Source organism: Chionomys nivalis, chromosome 11 (genome assembly GCF_950005125.1).
Source record: "Chionomys nivalis chromosome 11, mChiNiv1.1, whole genome shotgun sequence".
Lineage (NCBI taxonomy): Eukaryota > Metazoa > Chordata > Mammalia > Rodentia > Cricetidae > Chionomys > Chionomys nivalis.
Window position 1 is genome coordinate 1377285 of NC_080096.1, and position 21123 is coordinate 1398407.

Here is a 21123-nt window from a genome sequence, read left to right on the forward strand (position 1 = left end):
GCTGCCCCAGCCCAAGGAGGGCCAGGCCTGGCCTGTCTGCAGCCCTGTGGACCCTGTGTGGGGCCCAGGCACCTCTCCTCCGACTTCAGCGGGGAGGGGGGGGGGGTACTCTGAGTGCCATATTATAGTGTATAAATGGAGACGCCCAGCTGCTGGGATATCCTGGGATGGGCTGGCCCCTAGGTTTGGCTCAACACTCATTGATGAGATCCATAATCTCTCTCTCTCCTTTCTGCCCCCCTCCCCCTCCCTCTCTCTCTTCTCTCCTGTTCCGTTCCACTTCTGTCTCTAATCCCTCCCTGTCTCCATCCCTCTCTGCCTCATCTCTTCCACTGCAGATACTCGCCTCTTCCCCCTGCAGCGGCCCATCTCCCCCATGTGCAGCCTGGAACCCATTGCTGAGGAACCAGCCCTGGGCCCTGGCTCCCCACTACAGGCAGCTGTCCCCACAGGTCCTTTTCAGGAAGGGCCCCAGTGCCCTGTAGAACCAGGAGCCAAAGTGACCAGCCCCCAGCGGACAACTCTGGGAGCTTTTGGAACCCTCCAGCTCCGGACTGGGGGCAATAGGGACAATGAAGAGCCACTCCCCAAATCACACAGTGGTGGGATCCCTAGTGGGCCACGTGAGGGGACCTCTGGCAGACAGACTGACAGCAAGAGCCACTCCTGGGCCCTAGGCCACCCGCCAGTGGTTAGAAGGGCCAAGAGCGAGGGCCAGGTGCCCTTGGAGCCTTCTCCCGTGCCGGCAGTGTACTCAGACGCTACGGGCACCGACAGGTTATGGCAGCGGCTGGAGCCTGGCAGTCACCGGGACAGTGTGTCCTCATCCTCCAGTATGTCATCCAACGACACTGTCATAGACCTCTCATTGCCCAGCCTGGGCCTCTGCCGCAGCCGAGAGAGCATGCCGGGGGGCTCTTTTGGACGCCTGACCCCACGGCCCTGCTTGGCCTCAGCTGCCCGTCCTGACCTGCCTCCTGTGACCAAGAGCAAATCGAATCCCAACCTGCGGGTTGCTGGTGGGCTGCCTCCCGTTCCCGATGAGCTGCAGCCCCGGCCTCTTGCTCCACGGTTGACCAGCCTCCACCCACGGCCACCCTGGCATCACCTCCCCTTGGTGGGCCTGCAGGACTGCTCAGCGTCTGCCAAGTCCAAGAGTCTGGGGGACCTGACAGCTGACGACTTTGCTCCCAGCTTTCAGGGCAGTGCCAGCAGCCTCAACTGTAGCCTGGGTGTGGTGCATCAGGAGCTGGAGCCAGGGTTGAGGCGAGATACCCTCACAGAGCAGCTACGCTGGCTCACTGGCTTCCAGCAAGCTGGGGACATCACATCACCCACCAGCTTGGGCCCAGTTGGGGATGGGCCTGGAGGGGGCCCCAGCTTCCTAAGACGGTCCTCCTCCCGTAGCCAGAGCCGTGTGCGTGCTATTGCCAGCCGGGCCCGCCAAGCTCAGGAGCGCCAGCAGCGGCTAAGAGGCCTGGACTCACGAGGTCCCCCAGAGGAGGAGCGGGGTACCCCTGAGGGCGCCTGTTCTGTAGGCCATGAAGGCTATGTGGACGTGCCAATGCCCACCAAAGGGGCCCCTGAGCAGGTGTGTGGTGCTGCTGAGGGCCGGCTGCTGCTCAGGCTCTGACCCTGCCTGACTCAAACTCGAGCCCTTCCCTGTGACTGCCTACAGGGGAGGCTGGCCTCAATTCACCCTTTGCTCAGGAAATGAAGCCACTGGGGTCCCCAAAGTGTTGTGCCCCACCCGTTGTCTGTGGAGCACCCAGTAGCCTCCCCCTCAATCTTAGCTGTCCTCTTGTCTCTAATCCTGGAAAGCAAGGTACAGCACTGCCCACCTGCCCTAGTGGGCAGTTTCCACACTTAAGATATATACATAGAGAGCTATTTAACTTTTTAGAACCCAAACTTACACAAAATTAAAACGATTCTGAGCCCTCCCCACTATCCTACCTGGTGTCTGTGCCTGTGGTGTATGCCCTGTTTGCCACCTGCTTTGTGCTCGTGCCCCAGAATGCCTGTGACACACCAACAACTGCTAGGATGTTTGTCCTTGTCCCCCAGCCCACCGTGCATCTGGCTTATTCTGAACAAAACACCCAGTAACTGCATAAACCTGGGAACACAACTCCAATAAATGCATCAGGCCTGTTCTGCGTGGACTCACCTTGCACCCTTCCTTACGGGTCACTCCCTGCGGCTGCAGCAGCTCCGTCTAATAGGGCAGAGAAGGCAGTCTTCCAGGGTAGGCCTGGGTAACCCCCTCAAGGGAGCACGCTCAAGCTCCCGCTGAGTGCTGCAGGGCAAATGACTTCAGGCCCATCCATCTCCTGGAGAGCTGCGGTGCTGCAACCGATGTGAGGCCTTGACTTCTCCTGGGGCCTTCAAACCGGCTGTTGGTCGAGAGAGCTCCACCCAGTCCTGCCAGGAAGGATACACCTCTGGGGAGGACTACTCTGCCCTCACTCTTCTCCTGCCAGGCAGGGCCACGGGTGTGGTCTCATTCAGGGAATGGAGCAGACTCCACTCTGGCTAAGAGACGGAGGTGCAGACAGGGCTGTCTGTGGGATGACAACTATTTGGCCACAGGCTGGCCCCTCCCCATAGTAAGCAGTTGAGGTGGGGACACAGGCAGGCCCCAGACAGTACTAACTTATGCTCAGAGCCCTGATCATCCTCTTCTGTCTCTTCCCTTCTGAGGGCCCAGCCAAGGAAGATTGGAGGCCCAAGGGCCGTGTAAAACCCAGCCTCATGCTGGGCCTGGAGTCACCCTAAGGTGGGCTAGGATTGAGGATCTTTCCAGTTTGGGCAGCGGGGCCTGCCTGCCTGGAGTTCAAGGAAAGCAGGAAGCCTACCCTAGCAGGGAGGGCGCCCCCATCCAGGGACCAAGGAGCATACCCCAATTTGTGAATGGGGACTTCTGACATTAGATGCCTGGCTTGGGGCCTACTGTACCTGGGTTGATGACTTGAGGCCCTGGGCTAGGCTGGAAGTTGGGGAAGCGGGCCCTGGACTCAGAACTCCAGGGTGTTGCTTTTGTGGTGCCTGCTGCCCCCTGGTGGCTGTCTGTTGGAGAGCACTCATCTACAGGCACGGCATAATAGCTGGTACACACGGGGGTCACTGCCACCACACAAGACAACATCCAGGGAAAGTCGCAGAGACATCAGGTAGGGCCTGAAATGGCCTCTGAAAACCTCTGAGGGCAAGGAGAAGGAGTGGGATAAGTCGAGAGGACCTGGATCTAGGCACAGGCCCAGAACTGAGAAGGCTGGATGCTGGTGGTCTTAGTGGAGAAGAGGCGGAAGGCAGAGCGGCCCACACCACGAAAGGGAGCCCTCAGCTGGTGATGAGCATCTGGCCGAGCCTCTCGGCTGCCGTTTCTTTCCACCCGGGGGGAGGGGGGACCCAGTGGAGCTGGTGTTGGCCTCTTCGGTCTTTTCCACAGCTCAGATACCAAGAGAACTGGAGCCCAAGGCTCCACTCCTGCAGTGCAGCCCCGGGAACACCTATGTGGCTCCACCACACAGCCTTAATGCATGGCTGTCTGTGGCCGCACACCCACCCCTCGGGTCAAGTCAATTAAGGAAGGAGCCCACAAGCCTTGGGTACACCTGAGCACCGCACAGTGCAGCACTCCCAGGTGCCGAGCCATGGGGACTGAACTCAAAGTCACAACAGCAAAACCCATATAGGATGCCGGGCTCTTCCCAGCTCCCTCCAAGAACCCTTGAGGGTCCTTCATGTCAAAGCTTCCTCTCCAGCAGCTCTTGAAACAGGAGAGCAGCTTAGCTGCTTGTGCGCTCCCAGGAGCCGGGTCGGCAGACACTGGTGTTTGCTCCTTCTGAGTCAAGAAACAGGAATGACAGAAACACTGGGACCCAAGGAAGTGATGTAATAGGCCTGGCAGTTCAGCACTCGGTAGCTCCAGAGGTGACAGAGGTAGTCGGCTGGGGCCGCCACAGACCACTGGGGCTATGGGCATTTTCTCAGCAGCACACAGAAAGTGGATCTGGTCTCTGGGAGACCTGTTGTGCCAGGCACCGCTTCCCACCAGATGAATACATGTGTATTTATATATTTATATATATATGTATATATATATATAAAAGATTATTTAACAGTTAAATACATTCCAACAGCAGTGTCCCACAGGACAAATGCTAGGTTGGGTGGCCCTGGTACATGTGCTGTCAGTCACAGAAGCACAGTATCAATACGCCGGTGTGACTTAGGCTCCTCACAGTAAATCATATTCCTGACGAGGGACAGGCAGGCAGGTCTGGCAGTGGGCGTCTCACTCGGTGGGAACCTCGTATTTGAAGATGACACTGAAGAGCTGGCCCCCTAGCCGCTCTGCCAGCCAGGCGTTCTTCACCACTGCCAGCTTGAGGCTCTCGCAGCGCAGCGATGCATGGTAGTTGGTGTGGATAGCACGGCCCATTCCCTCGATGACCACCAGGTCCGCACCACGTTCCCGCACCAGCACGGCCAGCCCCTTGTCTAGGCGGCTTCAGGGAAGAAGGTGGCAGCAAGGTTGGGCAAGGGGCTGGACATAGCCTGCTCTGAGCACACCCTGGTGAACACCAACCCTGTTCCCTTGGAGGTGGCAACCAAGCCCACCCTTCCAGCACTGCCTGGCTCCAAGGCCTGCATTTCTGACATGTCCTTTGTCTACTACAATCTAATTCTTTGCAGAAAGTACTAAAGGGAGGGCCAGCGAGACGGCTCAGTGGGTTCAGGCACCTTTCACCAAGTCTGATGACTCGAGCTTCATCCACAGAACCCACATGATGAAAGGAAAAGCTACCTGTGGGACGACGGGGCAGAGCCCCTGCTACAGGAGGATGCCTGCAGCCTGGGTCAGCTGCCCGGCTGCCTTACAGGCTACAGGAAGGAGTGGTTACTGCACTGGTCATATTTAGGGCAGGCAGCACCATGGTGCCTAGCAGAGGAGAGCAGGGCTGGGTTACCTGAGATCCAGGCACGGGGAGCTGGAACCAGTCTGCACCAGCAGCAGCCTGTCTTCTCTGAGTGCAGAGCTATGGGAAACAATGCAGTCAGGCCCAGTAAAGCCCCCCTCCCAACCCTTCTTTGTAATATCTCCGAGTCCCTCTTATGCCCATCTCCTGCCTGGCTCAGCTAGGGTGGCCAGAACCTACCAGACGATGGGGTCCATGGCCGCAATGCGTTCTGCCACAATGAGGGACTCACTGTAGGTGACATCGTTCAGGGCAGGGCCTGAGTTGCATGCCAAGATGACCTATGGTGAGGGGGCAGCAGCTCTTTAGAACTTGGGCCAAAACTCACCAAGCTGTCCCTGGCAGATTCCAAGTAGCAGCCAAATGGGCAGCAGGGCCCCAAAGAATCTCAGGGCTCTGTGGCTTCTGAGAGGCAGGGCTGTGCTCAGAGCACGCTCTATTGCCTCTTATCCCATCCTTGGCCTGACTTCTGGATCAGGATAACCTCTCATGTATGCCCAAGTCTCTGGTAAATGCCTTTCCAGGAAACAGGAAGCAGAGAGAGCCCAGGCTTTAATCTACAGCCCACACCCACAGGCCCAAGTACTCCCTGGCCTCACCTGCACTCACCTGCCACAAACGTAGGAGCTCTGACCACAGCCAGAAGCCCACAGCAACGCCAACCCCGCAAAACAGCAAAGCCCAGGGGAAGGGTCCCACCCACCCGGCCTTCTCACTCACCTCCGTCCCTCTACAGAGTAGCTCCCTGACAAAGGGGAAGACTCCCAGAATGACGTCTATCCCACTGTTATCTGCGAAAATTAAGGCACATTTATGAGGGGGCCCCTGCAAGACAAAACCAGGACGTTCAGTTGGGAACAGGTGCACTCAAGCGATCACACCCCACAAACCCCCGCAGGGGCTGGGTCCAGGCACAGGTCTCATGGCAGGTGATGGGGGCAGGGCAGTTTGTCCCAAGGCCAGGTGACCCAGGCAGTGGTCCCTGCAGGGGCCATGCAGGGAGTGGGGGTATCTTTCTCGCCTGTGGTGATGGGGATGGAACCCAGAACCTCATTTATGCCAAGCAATTGTTCTTTTACTGAGTCACACCTAAGCCTAGATCCTCAGCTGGGGGCTTGTGAGCTCTAAGTGGTGGGCCACAGGCTATACCTGTGTCCCAGGGCCACTGAGGAGGGGGGGCAGGGGCTGCTACACCCACCTCACAATAAGCCCAATGCCTCTGGTGGCCACCCTTCTTGGCCAGGTCCAGACTCTGTTCCAACCCCCAAGGGCAGAAGCAGAAGCACCTTACGCACCTTTAACCTCTGGAGCCACCTGGTGTAGGAATCCACAAGCCAGGGCCGTTCTGTGAGGAGACGGGAGCTCCAGTCAGGGAAGCTGAGGCTCAGTGTCAACGGCTTGTTTCGACAAGGGCTGGGCTCTCTCACCCCACGCCCACATGGTTACTCCTGCCCCACTGCCTAACTTCTCCAGGGTCAACCACCTACCCACCCAGCACACCAAAGCACCTACGGTGTCCATACCTTGCAATTTTCTCTTTGCTTCTTCAAACCCAAACTGGGGGTCTGATTCAAGGACACTGTGTAGAGAAGAGAAAATTAAAATGAAGCAAAAAACACAAAGCAAGCATTCCAGCCCAAACCAACACGGTGAGGTGTCTCCCATATGGGCTGTGCTGAACTGCTGGCATCTCCACTCAGCGGGCAGCCCAGCTTGGGATAGAGCCGACTGCAGATATGAACAGAACTCTTCAGTGGAGAATAATAGTTCAGACCTGCTCAGAGCACTGCAGCCAGCTCCCTCTATGCCTGGCAGCCTCGGCTACCCCGCTACCACACACTGGGGCCTGTATCTCAAAGGGGCAGCTGTGAGGAGGGGGAGGCAGCCAGGTAGCATGGTGACCCGACGAGGAGCAGGCCTGGGGTAAATTACCATGAAGTCAGCAACTCTACAGTTGTTCAATGCTCCTCCTAGCGTTCAGTAGGGGCCGACATCTTTGTAAGACCCCTTGGTTACATCAGACACTAAGTATCATCCATCCCTACAGAATTTAGTGACTATAGATTTGGACTTTTACCCTGAGAATGTCAGCCTAGAGTCCAAATCCACCCCACTATGATATGGGCCTGCCCGGAACATGACGGGTCTGGGTCTAGACAGCCTGGTGGCAGGATGGACTGGCTGAGCAGGCCTGACACCTACTCAGAGACGGCCTTGGCTCCCCAGTCGAAGACATTCCCAGCTAAGAGCCCCTTCACCAGCGCCAGCTGCCGCTCTTCCCAGCCTAGAGAGTCCAGCGAGCGCGTCACACTCTGAAAGCACTTCAGTGCGAGGCCGTTTTCTTTCTGCTTCACCTGTGGGGAGGACATACAAGCACCACTTTATTGGTGCTCGCCCTGGAGGCCAGCCTGAACACTTTGTAGCTTCTATGGAGTCTCCAACTCCACAGGGAACTCCACACAAAGGAGGCTCACTGAGGATGCAAACACTAACAATACCAGGGAGGTGATAGGACACTTGCGGTCATGCTCCTGCGAGGTACCACTCAGGGCTGACCCCCTGTTGTACCATATTACTTACTGATTTGGGGCAGTCCTCAGGTCTACATTGCGTTGGGTGAGGCAGAGCGGCACTTTGGCACACAAGGGGAGGGCAGAGGATACACACCCCCAGAGGCCACTGTGCACGGGTATGTGGAGAAGGGACAAGATGCCCAACAGCAGGGAAAGAGGGGGCCCACAGCTTCTAGTCAGAGGATCTGAGGGGTGTTGACACACGGGACTACAGTGACTGAAGCTGTCCACTGAGAAGCAGCCAGTATGGGCTCAGACCTCCTCATCTGGGCACAATAGAATGCTACCGAGTCCTCTGCGCCCTACTTGCAGCCTGAGGAGCTCACCTTGGAGTAGGGATCTGGGAAATTGAACTCATTCAAGCAGTGCTCTCTTGTGTCCAACAGGCTACGCACAGTCAGTGTCCCGTAGGCACTGCGGACAAAACCAGGATGGAATGTGGCTGAAGAAGACAAGTCTCACAGAGCCCAGGAAAGCCCAGTGAGACCCCTCACACAGCCAGAAGAGACCACATCATGTCACAGGACTCACAAGGGCTGGTGCCGCAGTGTCTGCAGTTTGCTCCAATATTTCTGCCGGAACTTCTCCGCCCTCTCAGCTGCGTCGATGGACTCTGGCTGGCTGGCAACAGCTCGCTTCACCACCTGCCAGCAGCAGAGGGGTCAAAAAAGCTCTGCCCTGCACCTGGGCACAGCCCGAGGGTAGGCACAGGCTGGCAGGAGCACACCTGCACAGCTAAAACCAGTCTCTATGGCAATAATGGGGACGGCCCTGTCTGATGTTTTAGCTTTTAAAGACTTGCCGAGCATCCCCCTGGGGCTTTGGGAGACAGGAACGGACTGCAGGGTCTTACTGGCAGCTACAAACAATACGGCTCAAATTTATGTCCACCAATGGGGGTCGTTTGTCCAGGGTTGTGCCCCACACTCAGGCTTACCCAGATGTCTGAAAGAGGGTTTGGTATTCCTACCGTGGTCACAACCACCTAGCCTGCCTGAACTCCAAGTTTAGCGGCTGCAGCCCTGCTGTCACACCTCCCTGGGGCTAGCACTACTACCACACACAGCGCTGGCAGTGGAAAAGGAAGGAAATGCACAAGAAGGCACATGGTTTGATTCTGAAGTGTCCCCAAAGTGGCCCATGTGCTTAAGGCTTGGTCCCTGGTGCAAGCAGTACTCAGAGATGGACCCTGGAAGGGGAGTGGCTCGCAAGAGCTCTTCACCGATGGAGTCCAGTGATGGACTCAAACGGGTAAGACCATCATGAAGTAGAATGTGGGAGGCGGGGCCTGGCTGAGAAAGTAGTCACTAGGGGCTTGCTTGCCTTGGAAGAGTGTAATATGCATGTTTGTATGTATGTATGCATGTACATATACACTGAGATAGGATCTTACTATGTAGCCCTGGCTGGCCTTGAACTCACTATGCAGACCAGACTGGCCTCAAACTTGCCGAGATTTGCCTGTCTCTGCGTCCTGAGTGCTGGGAGCAAAGACACGTGCCACCACACTAGCCCTGAAGAATGGATCTTGCCCTGGCCCCTTCCAGTCTCTCCCTATCTGCTTTCTGGTTGCCACAGAGTGAGCAGCTTTGCTTTCCTGCGCCCTGCCTCTGCAATGCCCTGCCTCTGCAATCTCTGCAATGCTCTGCAATGCCCTGCAATGCCCTGCCTCACCACAGGCCCACAAGGGGTCAGAAGACCCTAGGCTGAAGCCTCTGAAAGTGTAAGCCAGAAGAAGTTCTTGTTTCTGTCAGACTAAAAGAAATGAACAGGGTAGAGGTCCCGCAGCAACACAGAACCCTATTCATGTCAAAATCAGACCATGTGCGTGGTTTGGTGACATAGGCTGCTACCATCCCATCACTCAGAAAGCTGAGACAGAAGGATAGTGAGTCTGAGGTAAGTCTGGCTACATAGTAAGTTTCAATCCAGCCTGGGCTACAGAGTAAGACCCTCCCTCCAAAAACTGCCAAAAGCAGAGTCTGTGTAATGGCTCGCTTTCTGAAAAGATATAAACAGTAAAAGTACGTGGTGTTCTGTAGAAAAGGCTTCCCTGAATTGTGGCCTCACCCCAATATACCCTCCCTGAGACAGAACTATTTTCCTTACTAAGACCACATGGCCTCTGGAAAATGTCCCTGCCCTCTTCTGCCTTCTTCCCTGCTGGCCCTTGAAGGGATGGAGCCAGCTAAGCCCTGGAGCAGCCCAGGTGGCCCAGAGGCCCATGGGCCACTTGCTGTGTCTTGAGACTCACCCCATCCAAGGCCTCCTCAAAGCAGGTAAGCCAGTATTGGCGGGCCAGTGCATCGTCGGTGAGGTCCACGGTGTCAGGGACATAGGAAGATGGGTCCAGAAGGAGGGGCAGGTTGACCAGGGGCCTCTCCAGCCGGTCCATCTCCAGCAGGTCAAACTAGGAGAACAAGAAGTTGGTGGAAATGTCACAGAAAGATCACAATCCTGAAGAGGTCCGACTTTATCCCACCTGCCTCATCTCTGGGCCTCCTCTTACAGCCACCAACAAGACTTCCTGGACCCAGCTCACTGCTCGGCAGTGGGTCTACTCTTAAAAGCTGCAGATCAACTCCCACCCTCCTCCTGTACCAACAGCCCCTGTGGCTATCACCCTTAGTTCCACAGCGGCGTGTGGTTCCTAGGCTGCCCCACCCTCCGGCTGCTCTGACACCAGTTCATGCTGTTTTGAGTTGCATCTCTAGGTTCTCCACAAGCCCCGCTCCTGCTGCTCAGTGCCCAAGGGCCCTGTGACTCAGTTCTGTTCGCATGAGTTCTGGCAGACTCGTGCTGGCACGTGCCTTGGCCTCTGTCCTATGCTCCTGATTTGCTGTCTGCAAAGCCTTCCAGAGCCGTTCCTCACATACTGGCCCAAGATGCAATCAGTAAGACCAGCTACGTTGGCGGCCACACGCACCCCATAGCCATGGGAACCACCGCTTGCCCCATGGGCACTGTCTATTTTAAGTTGGAGAAGCTGAGTCAGCGAGCAGATAGGTGAGGTGAGCATGCCCAGCAGCAGCTCTAGGCCCAGAGAAACTATCAGGAGACAGAGTCAGCCTAAGCGTGACTTCTGCTCCAAGGCCACCTCTTTCTTTTTTTTAAAGATTTATTTATTATATACAACATGACTTCCATGTATGCTCACATGCCAGAAGAGGGCACCAGATCTCATTATAGATGGTTGCGAGCCACCATATGGTTGCTGGGAATTGAACTCAGGACCTTTGGAAGAGCAGGCAGTGCTCTTAACCTCTGAACCATCTGTCCAGCCCCAAGGCCACCTCTTTCTGACCTCAAGTTGCTACCAGTCACATCACAGCCTTGAACTCAAACCCGTTCGGCCAGGGAATTTCAACAGCAGTGACTGCACATGAACTCTAGGTTAAGACTCAGCTTGGACGGAACCACAGGGACCAAAGCTTGTGAACCTGGGAACACATACAAGTGGCCTGGGAAATTCCCAAACCAACCAAAAAGGGGCAGGATTACCTATCAACCACCGGCTAACCACCAAGTGCCCCAGTCTCCATGCTGTCCACACAAGAGGACACGGCACTCCAGGCTCTCGCTACAAGTTTCCCATTCCGCAGGTTTGGGCATTGCCAAGGCCTCTGCTGGCTTCCCTGGCGGATCTCAAACCTTAGTTACGGTCTCTCTTGGCAATATAAGCCTCAAAGGACTGCTCGGCACCTGCACGTCAGACACATTACTTCAGCGTGGGCTGTTGCAGACCCCAGGTGTGGCGCAGAGCTGGGCAAGCACCACTCACCCTGCCACGCTCTGCTGAGGGCAGCAGGAGCCACCTTCAGTACAGACAGGACAGCTTTGATTGCGGCTGCCTCCTTCCATCTCGGAATCCATGTGGCAGGCCTCAACAAAGCCATTTGATGAGTTAAAAACCAAGGCTGGAAGATCTCCATCTGAGTAGCAGTGCCCTCCTGGCCTGGCCCACCAACAACGGTACAGGGGACATGGAGAATGCTCTCACTGCAGAGGCCTGGGCTCACTACCAGGGGAGGCTGTGTCCACCATGAAAAGTTGATTTCCGCCACAGTGCTGGCAACCTTGTCCATGGCTCACTCCATGCTTCTAGTAGATGCTTTTATTCCAACTGCTCTTTCCCAGATGTGTACGGCATCTGGCCACTACACCAGAGTGGGCATCTGACCCGAGAACGCCTATCAGGAGCCCTTATCAAGAGGACGCTAACTAGGCATGTGCTAACAAGTCTCCTACGCAAGAATTGTAAAGCTGCTGGCAGTGAGCTCAGACCATGGGCAGGCCTATCATCAAGGGCAGGCCTATTCTCCACTTTTGTTGCAAACCAAACAGGCCACCAGGCCTCTCAGGCTCCTAAGAGCTCTGGAAACCTTGGTGCCTCCTGCCCTCAAGTCTAACTTGCTATCAACACGAAACCAGTCTGTGTGGTGAGAGGCCACAGCGGAGACGGCTGGGCAGGCTGCTCCGGAAGGGCCTGCTACTCACTGTGCCGCTCCTCGCCCGCTGTGTCGGGCACAGCTCGGGCGACGTGCTCATCAGCCCGGAGCTGGCTGCGTAGTTCTCACCCCAGCTGTACTGGTTAGGATCTGGAAAAACGAGAAGCTGGTCACCGTGTCAGCCTCGCCCTTGATTCAAAGGGGAAAGTAGAGGAGGAAAAGGGATAAAAATCACTGGTCTATTACATGCTAAGGGATCACCCCTTTTCTGGGGCTTCCTCAAACCTTATGCCCCACCCCCTGCCCCCACTCTCCCACCCAGATATCCCAATCCGGGGCACAGGCCACTCCCTGCACAGTCTGCCACTGCTCAGTGCAGTGACTCTACTCACTGTCTTGCTCGGCTCCTTTTAAAAACGCCCCGATGGCTCCCAGGTAGCCTTCGTGTCTCAGGAAGAGTGCCTGGACTTCACCCTGCCCCAGCCAAGCCCACAGGTAACTGGTCAGTGTCCAGTAAGAGCCACTCTGGACCCATTACACCAACCTCTGCAAGGATGCCCAATACCCTGCCGACAGATGGTACCTGTATGCCACAGGGCAGCCCAGTGGCTAAGGAACCTGAGGGGAAGCCTGCTTGGGTTTGCCACTGCCTAACTCCGCTGGCCCAGACACCTCAGACCCACGTGTGGCCTCACTAAAGGACAGTCCCTGAATGGCCTTCACTATCAGGCTTACACTCTGCACAGAACGCCAAGCTGGCCAGTGGGAAGGCCGTCTGCCTGTGGACACTTATCTTCCCAAGGAGACTGGTGGCAAGGAACTGTGGCTGTGCCCCATCCCAGAGCCTCACACGTGCCCCTTGGGTGCAAAATGAGTTCTGGTCGGCATGTCGCCGCCATTGGGGACCTTTACAGAGTATACTGGAGTAGCTGGAGTGAGCTGAGCCCACACCAGCGCACAAGGACAGGAAACTGGCTACAGTCACCTTGGAGAAGAAGTTAATGCTGTAGGTGATGGTGCGCATGGTCACAGGGTGGCCCCGGATGAAGAAGCCCCCAAAGTAGACCCTGTCCAAGCCGTGAAGCTTGGCGTAGAGACAGGCGAGCTGTCCAATGTCATTGCTGATCATGTGCAGCAGGCTCTTGGCCATGTCTTCTTTGGAGAACTCTGAGAGGGAAATGAAAACAGAATCCAGGGTGTGATGTGAGTTCCCCTGGCAACAGACAGCTAGAGGGTGAGGGGCACAGAGCTCTGGGATGTGAGGCGAGACTCAGTTTTGGACGAATGAGGCGTTCTTTTCAAGAGGAAAAAAAAATATCCTAACTGCTTTTCCTAGCTTGCACGTCCCTGGAAACAGAGGCTGAGGAAGTTATCTGGCAACATTCTAATGAGCCAGAGCAGGATGTGGAGGGCGTGAGCCCTAGAGGCCCAGCAAGGACAGTCTCAGGGGGAATCTGAGATTTGTCTCTTCACACTAGTGGAGTGATGCCCTGGGCACTGAAGCTGGCCATGCCTTTGTCACCATGAGGGGCAGATCCTGGCAGGTACCTCTGTCGGCAGTGGCTGACTTTCCAAAACTGCTTGCGATGAGATTGCCGCTCAGCCCCAGGGTCTGATGGGCCCCACCATAGATGTCCTGTACCAGCATGTCAACATTGGCATGCCGGCCTCTGGAGGCCAGCTGCAGCAGCTCATCAAACTTCTGTGGAGGCAGAGCAGGGCAGGGTGGTGAGGGGCCTAGTAGCTGGGGGACCCTCACCACCCTGGACACCAAAGAGAAGCCAGCCAGGTCGGATGTGAATGGCCCTCTCTCAGCACATGGGGTAAGGGCAGGGGCCGGCAAGCTGGACTCCTGACCACTGAGCTGGCAGAATTCCGGCAGCTCAGAGCCACTGTCCTTCAGAGTATAAATAGCTCGGTCTCAGGGCTCTAAGACCTGGCGCTCAAGCCAGGATAAAGGCTTGGGAACAGCTTCTGCAAACATGTAGCAGGGACTGTCTAAGGGCCACAGAGCAGAGGTTCTAAAGAGGATAACCTTTGTTTTGGTGAGCAGAGCCCCCAGCCCCCAGAAGGTGCCTCCTCCAATGGAGCTTCCACCAATCCACTCAAACCGGTCCTCGGTCTCCACCTGGGGAAGGAGGGCAAACACATTAGGCATTGAGGTACAGGCCACACAGCCTCCCCAGGAGTTTCTGTCATCCTCTTCTGAGTGATCCCTGGGCAGCACTGATGTCATGCCAACAGTGGCTCAGACTTGTTTCTATGTTCAGTGAAGGGAGTGACCCACAGCATTGTCCACAGCTAACAGGGGCTAGGCCATTCACCTATCGTTCTGTGGACTCTTACTTTCACAATGGAGACTCCAGAGCCAATGTTGACGAGGAGGTAGGGGAAGATGTTGGGGTGATTTGTTTGAAATCGGAACTCTGGGTCTGAATCTTTCTGGTACATAAAGGCCTCGTGTGGGATGTTCTTCAGCACAAAGTTGCACCCCTTAATCAAGCAGGTCATGACATCTTCCTTGTCCACCCTGTGAAGGAGGGAGCACAGTCATAAGAATCAGCCCTGGTGCACTTGCCAGGAGACGGTGCAGGGCAGCCAGACTGTACCCACAAGGTCCCCAGCACGGCCAAGTTTCAGCTTCCGCTCTTGACAGGTTTGCAGCTAGCAACGGCACCAAGACAGCACACACACACACACACAGCACCACGGTCTGCACGGGAGTCCAGGGCTTCCCAGCACACCACAAGTACCACAGGTAAGGTTACCACCTACTTCAGGCGCAGCTTCTCCTCAATGAGGTCCTTGAACTTATAGGCTCCACCCCCTGTGGCCTGGATGACCTTGGTCTCAGTGTTGACTAGGTGGTCTCTGATGAAGTCCAGACAGGCTTCCATGTAGGTATTCTCAAATTTGATGAAATGCAGACGAGCTGTGATCTCCTCCTGAACTGAGATCTCATAGGGTGGCTCATGTTCTTGTTCTACATCCTGGAAAGAGTTAAGTCTTTAAGACTCAAGAATCCACACAGTCCTGGGCACCCTGCCCCAGCACAGTAGGAATTCACTCAACTGTGAGACACAAAATACTTGATGTTAGCTTGGGCCAAGGCAGAGAAAGCAGATGAAGGAAGGAGGTCTAGATACCCAAGACCCTCAGAGAAGGCCACAGGAGCAGGGGAAGGAAAGGCATTCCCAGGGAGGGTAGGAGAGACAACATTCAAGGAGTCAGGAAGAATAATCAACTCTAGGACCACGGTGTTAATATGTGTACACAGCAGGGGACCAAGGCCAGAGGGAAGCAGCCAGCCTATCTAGCTCCCCTGGTGCACATGCATACCCCCCTCGCGAGGCTTACCTTTCCTGGGTGGTCAAAAGACCTCACTTTGGCCACCTTGTGCTGTACAGTAGAATAGTATGCCAACTTGGTCAGTGATCCACCTACAAGGGGAAGGCACAAACCAAGCAAAATTCAGAATGGATCAAAGGAGCCCTTGAGATCCACTTCCTATAGGCTCTTAGAGGGCACGCTGATGCGTCAGCAAACAGCCTCTTCCTTGAGCACCCAAGTCTGTGTGGACAAGGTACTGAGTGTTGTGTGAACTCAGAATCCCTGTGGGCACAGGAGAGAAAAAGGATATAAGCCACCATGACGTAGCATCTCTTCTACCCCCACCCCCAGATTCTTAAGTAATCTGTTCATGGTTTCCCTCCCCCACACTCACAAAGCAGAAATGGAGCCAACCTGCTGCCTCCGAGTACACTTAGCTGTTGCCAGTTTGGTTGTTTTTTTTTTTTTTTTTTTTTTTGATTTTTCAAGACAGGGTTTCTCTGTAGCTTTTTGGTTCCTGTCCTCGAACTAGCTCTTCTAGACCAGGCTGGCCTCGAACTCAGAGATCCGCCTGCCTCTGCCTCTCGAGTGCTGGGATTAAAGGAGTGCGCCACCACTGCCCGGCTTCTGTTGCCAGTTTTTAAGAAAATTTTGTTTCCAGGGGCTAGAGAGAACTCCAGTTGATAGAGCATTAGCCTTGCAACTGTGAGGGGCTGAGTTCAGAGCCCCAGAACCCAATGGAGTGGTAATAAATGCTTGTAATCCCAGTGATGACAAAATGGGAGAAAAAGACAAATTCCCGGGGTTCACTGGCCAACTCGTCTGCCTGCTTGGTAAAGCTCCAGGCCAATGAGGGACAAAAGGCAGATGGTGCCCGAGAAGCAGCCTGAGTGTCCCCTAACTCCCACCCTCCCTCGCAGACCTCAGTTACACGGCCTGGCAGGGCAGACCTGCAACCCCAGCTGACTGGAGGCAAAAGCAGGCACAAGCGTCAGGTCAGCCCAGGCAGCTTAGCGAGACCGCCTCACAATAAAACAAAAATGTGGGCTGAGGAACAGAAGACTGGATGAAAATGTGGTATACTTGTATGTGGAATTCTTTCCCAGCCATCAGAAGAAAGAAGTCATGCCATTTGCAGGGAAGTCATATTAAGTGAATTAAGGCAGCCTCAGAAAGACAAATATGTACTCCTTTTCTTTGTGATTCACAGATTTTATATAGGTATGTAAAACTACGTGTGTAGACATGTGACATTCCCAACACACAAGATAAAGAGGGCTGGGCTGGAGCTCGTGGTAGCACTCACCTTCTCATGTGGGGTCCAGGTCCGAGCTCCAACACTGAAAGCAGTGCAGACCCCAAAACTGACCAAACCACATGTGTCCTCTCCTCTTAGCAAATCAGGGCAGGCAACACACAGCGTCTTTGAGACACAGAGTCAACAGGTAGGGTTTACCTACACAGGGACTGAGGGTCAGAGAGTGCTGCCCCACCCTGCGTTCAGGACCGAGCTGATGGAGCCTTAGAAGTAGCCAAAGGAAGTGAAGGCCTCACAGGACCCGCCTCTGGCTTGTTGCTTTTAAAGTGTTGGGAGCAGTGAGACCCCAGATCCTGAATTTCTTGTAATCCCCTGATCTGAGTGCCTACAGCTGCTCTGAGCACGAGACCTTCAGGAGTTTCTGATGGCAGGAGAGTGGTTTCTGGTGGGTTTGGCTGGGGCGTGGCTATCTCTATGTAATCTGCCCCTGAACACAATAAAGGGAGCATTCTTGGGGAATTCAAGGATGACCCGTGTCGCTGTCTCTGTGTGTGTGTCTGTGTATTTTCACCTCCAGTCCCCTTGCCTGAAGCTCGGGAATTGGGTGCCAGGGCACAGAGCGCAGACACGGGGGTGCGATGTGCGGCATTAAAAATTTTATTTTTATATAATTTTTTTAATCTGAGGGTTTATTTTTATTCTGTGTATGGATATCTTGCCTACATAAATGCCTAAACACCATGTCCATGCAGTGTCTGTGGAGGCCGGCGGATGGCATCATATCCCCTTGTAAGTGAAGTTACAGATGACTGTTAGTCACCAAATAGGTGCTGGGAATTCAATCTGGGTTCTCTGAAGAACAGTCAGTCTTCTTTAGTGTTTATCCTTTTCTTCAGTTCTATTGTGAGTTTTTGTTGTTGTTGTTGTTGTTGTTTTTTGTTTTTTTGAGACAGGGTTTCTCTATGTAGCCCTGACTGCCCTGGAACTCAAGTCATAGACCAGAATGGTCTCTAACTCACAGATATTCTCCTTCTTCTGCCTCCTGAGTGCTGGAATTAAGGGAGTGCACCACCACCTCCTGGCCAGTCCTATTGTTTTTTGAGACAGGGTCTCACTATGTAGCCTTGGCTGGCTTGGAACTCACTATGTAGCCTGAGCTGGTCGCAAATCGCTAGAAATCCACGTGCCTCTACCTCCCAAGTGATGGGATTCAAGGCATGCATCTATCAGCACACCTGGAGCCAGGCAGGCTCCTGGCACCTTCACAGGGCCTGTCACCCATGGAACACTGCCCACAGCCAGCCCCCTGTGCTCTCCAATTGAGCCACACACTCCAGGGAAAGCTGCCCAAAGGTCCAGGGAAGGCAATGCCAAGGACAAGCCCCTGCAGGCAGAAAAGGCACTTTCCAGTTTGTAGCTGCAGATTCACAGGCCTTCAAAGGACACAGACATGTGGGGAAAACGGGAACCTCAGCACCCCACTGCAGCTGCGCCTCTCACAGGCTGACAGAAACAAGGCAAAGGTTCCTCAGCAGCAGAGTGAAATGGCTGAGTTATTTCCAAGTGTTTGTTTTCATGAGAAAATACTTAAAGGACTACAGGGAGCAGATACTCAAATTTATAGACATGGTGAAACTAAAACAATGCAGCCTGTCCCATGCAACAAAGAATGACCATAATGCAGCCTGTCCCATGCAACAAAGAATGACCATAATGCAGCCAGTCCCATGCAACCGAGAATGACCATAATGCAGCCTGTCCCATGCAACCGAGAATGACCATAATGCAGCCTTGCTAGTTTGGTTTAGTGAGTGTATCATGAGCTTAATCTCATCCCTGGCCATAGTCCTAAGCCTCTCGATCCCTCTTTCTTGCCCTCAATCCCAGCCTGTCCTCGGGCTTGTCGGCTTCTCTACACCTGTCCCATTCACCTCTGAGGATGCACTGTTTCTGAAAGACAAGACTGTGCAAACTGATGGAAAAGTACTTTAAGCAACTCATCAGAAATTATAGCGAGACCGGTGAGACAATTAGATAAAGGTGCTTGCTGTCAAGTGATGACCTGAATTTGATCCCAGGACCCACGAGGTGGATGGAGAGAACTGAATTCCACCAAGCTGTCCTCTGACTTTCACATGCACACCACAGAACCAAGGAAGGGTAGGCAGTCCAGCATTTACTCCCTGGAGCCTCTCCCTACCTGTGTGCCCCTTGGGGACCCTCCCTACTGCCTGTGTTTCCAGGACTGAATCAACATAGTTGACATGACTGTCCCCATCCAAGAAAGGAAAAGAGCTCGCCAAGAACACAGATCAGCTGAGGCTTCCTCGATCCAGAGACATAGAAAGAGGAAGCAGGAGAAGTCTATTTTTAAACAACACTGCCAGCAAGCATGTTGTTTTGTAGGTGCCTGAGTTGTTGACCCCATCCTGAGTTCCTGAGTTGTGATCTCCCATCAGCTACGGGGGGGGGGGGGGGGGGGGGGGAGTTTTCCTCAGGAACAGTAAGCATGTCCTTCTAAGCTCTGATCCAAGACCCAGGCTGCGGAAGCTTTCAGAGAGAGGAGACAAAACCCAACACTGAACATACCCCTGCAGTGTCCTTCTGCCAAGGGAGTCTGTGTCTGACCTGAGGCAGCCCTTCACTACAGCGCATGCTTTGTGGCTTCTGGTTGGATGGTCTCGGGGAGCCACATACATTATCCAAGGTGAACCCTATTTTCTCAACTGACAGATGATGTTTGCAATCAACTTCAACTGCTTTTCAGACATATTTACTAAATTTTTCTTCCCAACAAACAAGTGTAAGACCACAGGACAAAGCACAAAACCCAGCCCTGAGAAAAGGTTTCAATAGCCTGGGGACAGCTGCCTTGGGACTTTTGGAGAGGTCTGGCTGCGGACAGTCCCCTCTGCTAGGCCTGTAAGATCACCACTTTCGGCCCAATACCCAGTCAGTCAATCACCAAGTTATCTCAGGGGTTACTGGAATCTTTTCTACTGCCTACTTCCCTTCCCCATCACCAACCCTCCTGAGCCCTTGATAACAGTAGGAGCTCAGACCAGGCCATCTTTGCTTTCACAGCCACTCCCCATTCTAAGAAAGGGCACCTCAGAGAGCCAACCCAAAAGCATGAGGGTAGAGAACACATTCAATATTCCAGAAGTAACGAGAATCATCAAGTCGTTTAACGATCCAGACTTTTCAAGGAGGCTAGAAGCCAGCAGCACACCCATTCATTCACGGAGTTAAGTCCAAGTCAGCAGATGCTGCCCTGCTGTGTGGGCCTCATTGACCACGCTGGCATCAAGAGGCACACGGGCAAAACTCCCCAGTAACAGGATGCATAGCAGAGCGGTTGGGGATTGGCCGGCACCCATCCTGGCTCTGCTATCTACGAATCGACCGATCCCCGAGCTTGGTCTCCACATCTGCACACAAGGATGACAGAATCTCCTTGTTGGGAGCTATGAGGTAGCCCAACAAGGAAAAGGGTCTAAGGCCGGCCGGTAGCTGATCGGCAGTAAGGTCAACCACCAGGCACTCAGGAGAAGGCGCACGTAGGAGGTAGTGCAGGCGCCCAAATCCACGGAACACGCTGGGAGCTTTACACCCAGTGCACGAGTGTCCGGACCTCACGTCTCTATCGCTGTCTGGGAAGTGGGAGGTTCGGCGGACTGTGCTACTCGCAGCCAAACCTCAGGGGGATCTGAGTCGACTAGGACCTCCGAGGCTACCCGCCCCGCCCGTCCCTCCACGGAGCCCTCACAATCGGCCGGCGCCGCGCGGACTACGAAGCCCGACATGCCCCGCTCCAACCGCGCAGCGTCTACCGGGAGCTGAAGTCCCGCAGCCGGCTCGATCCCGCACCTTAGCGCTGCACACACTACAAGACCCAAGAGGCTGTGCGGCGACCCGAGAGGCTGTGCGCATGGCCCGCGCCTCCGCCCTTCGTCCTTCCCGCCGCCCCCGCTGGCCGCCTAAGCCCCCTGTTCTGGCCGCCCGCTCGAGTACCCGGACCATGGCTACCTATATCAATGGCGAAGCGCTTGGCGTTCTCCAGGTTGCGGAAGATCTCGTCGGGGGGCAGTGTGATGCTCTTGTCCAGACTGTCCCCGCCGCTCCCGCCGCCACTTGCTCCACGCTCCGCCATTTTGAAAGTGCCTGGCCAGCCTCATCAGCCATGGAGATATATGCGCATATAATTGACTGCTAAACGATCGCGCGCATAAATTATGCTAATATGGTCCCGCCCCCTCCGCTGTACTGGAGACCGTGCCTCTCGACGGTCCCAGACAAGTGTCCCAGAGGCCAGGATTGCGGAAGGGAGTGCTGTTATTCTCCAGACTACTAATACAAAGCTTCTGGAATATTGTTCCGTCACTGAGCTGTCTGGGTGCTAACTTGTGCAGAGCCCGCCTATCCTGCTACCAGACCACCTGAGTCCGGCGCCCTCCTGCTGTGAGGTTGACTGATTTCCCACAGACGTGGGACCTTCAAACTCCCACGTAAACTGGAGTAGTTTTAAG

General features: G+C 54.7%; 2 protein-coding genes across 2 annotated transcripts in view; one reads left to right on the top strand and one right to left on the bottom strand.

The window, feature by feature from the left end:
* Positions 1-2158, top strand: part of Plch2 (phospholipase C eta 2) — a 35420-nt gene extending 33262 nt beyond the window's left edge. The window contains exon 22 of the mRNA XM_057784249.1: positions 339-2158. Within this exon, the coding sequence (XP_057640232.1) occupies positions 339-1633 (1295 nt within the window). The 3' untranslated portion in view covers positions 1634-2158. The remainder of the gene's footprint in view (positions 1-338) is intronic.
* A 1756-nt stretch (positions 2159-3914) lies between these two features.
* Pank4 (pantothenate kinase 4 (inactive)) lies at positions 3915-20753 on the bottom strand. Its single transcript, XM_057785016.1, has 19 exons — positions 20624-20753; positions 15364-15446; positions 14782-14996; positions 14353-14536; positions 14042-14134; positions 13555-13708; positions 12992-13173; positions 12399-12480; positions 12056-12156; positions 9813-9968; positions 8090-8202; positions 7885-7972; positions 7188-7339; positions 6509-6564; positions 6281-6330; positions 5706-5810; positions 5166-5266; positions 4977-5045; positions 3915-4514 (listed from the first exon to the last, which is right to left on the bottom strand). Exons 1-19 carry the CDS (start codon positions 20745-20747, stop codon positions 4301-4303), a joined length of 2322 nt encoding a protein of 773 aa, XP_057640999.1. The 5' UTR covers positions 20748-20753; the 3' UTR covers positions 3915-4300.
* Positions 20754-21123: the final 370 nt, after the last annotated feature.

Coding starts and splice junctions, on each gene's coding strand:
- Pank4 (XM_057785016.1), bottom strand. CDS start 20,747: ATGGCGGAGCGTGGAGCAAGTGGCGGCGGGAGCGGCGGGGACAGTCTG. Junction 14,997..15,363: donor CTTTTGACCACCCAGGAAAG/GTAAGCCTCGCG, acceptor AACTCTTTCCAG/GATGTAGAACAAGAACATGA. Junction 13,174..13,554: donor GTCAGCCACTGCCGACAGAG/GTACCTGCCAGG, acceptor TTTCCCTCTCAG/AGTTCTCCAAAGAAGACATG.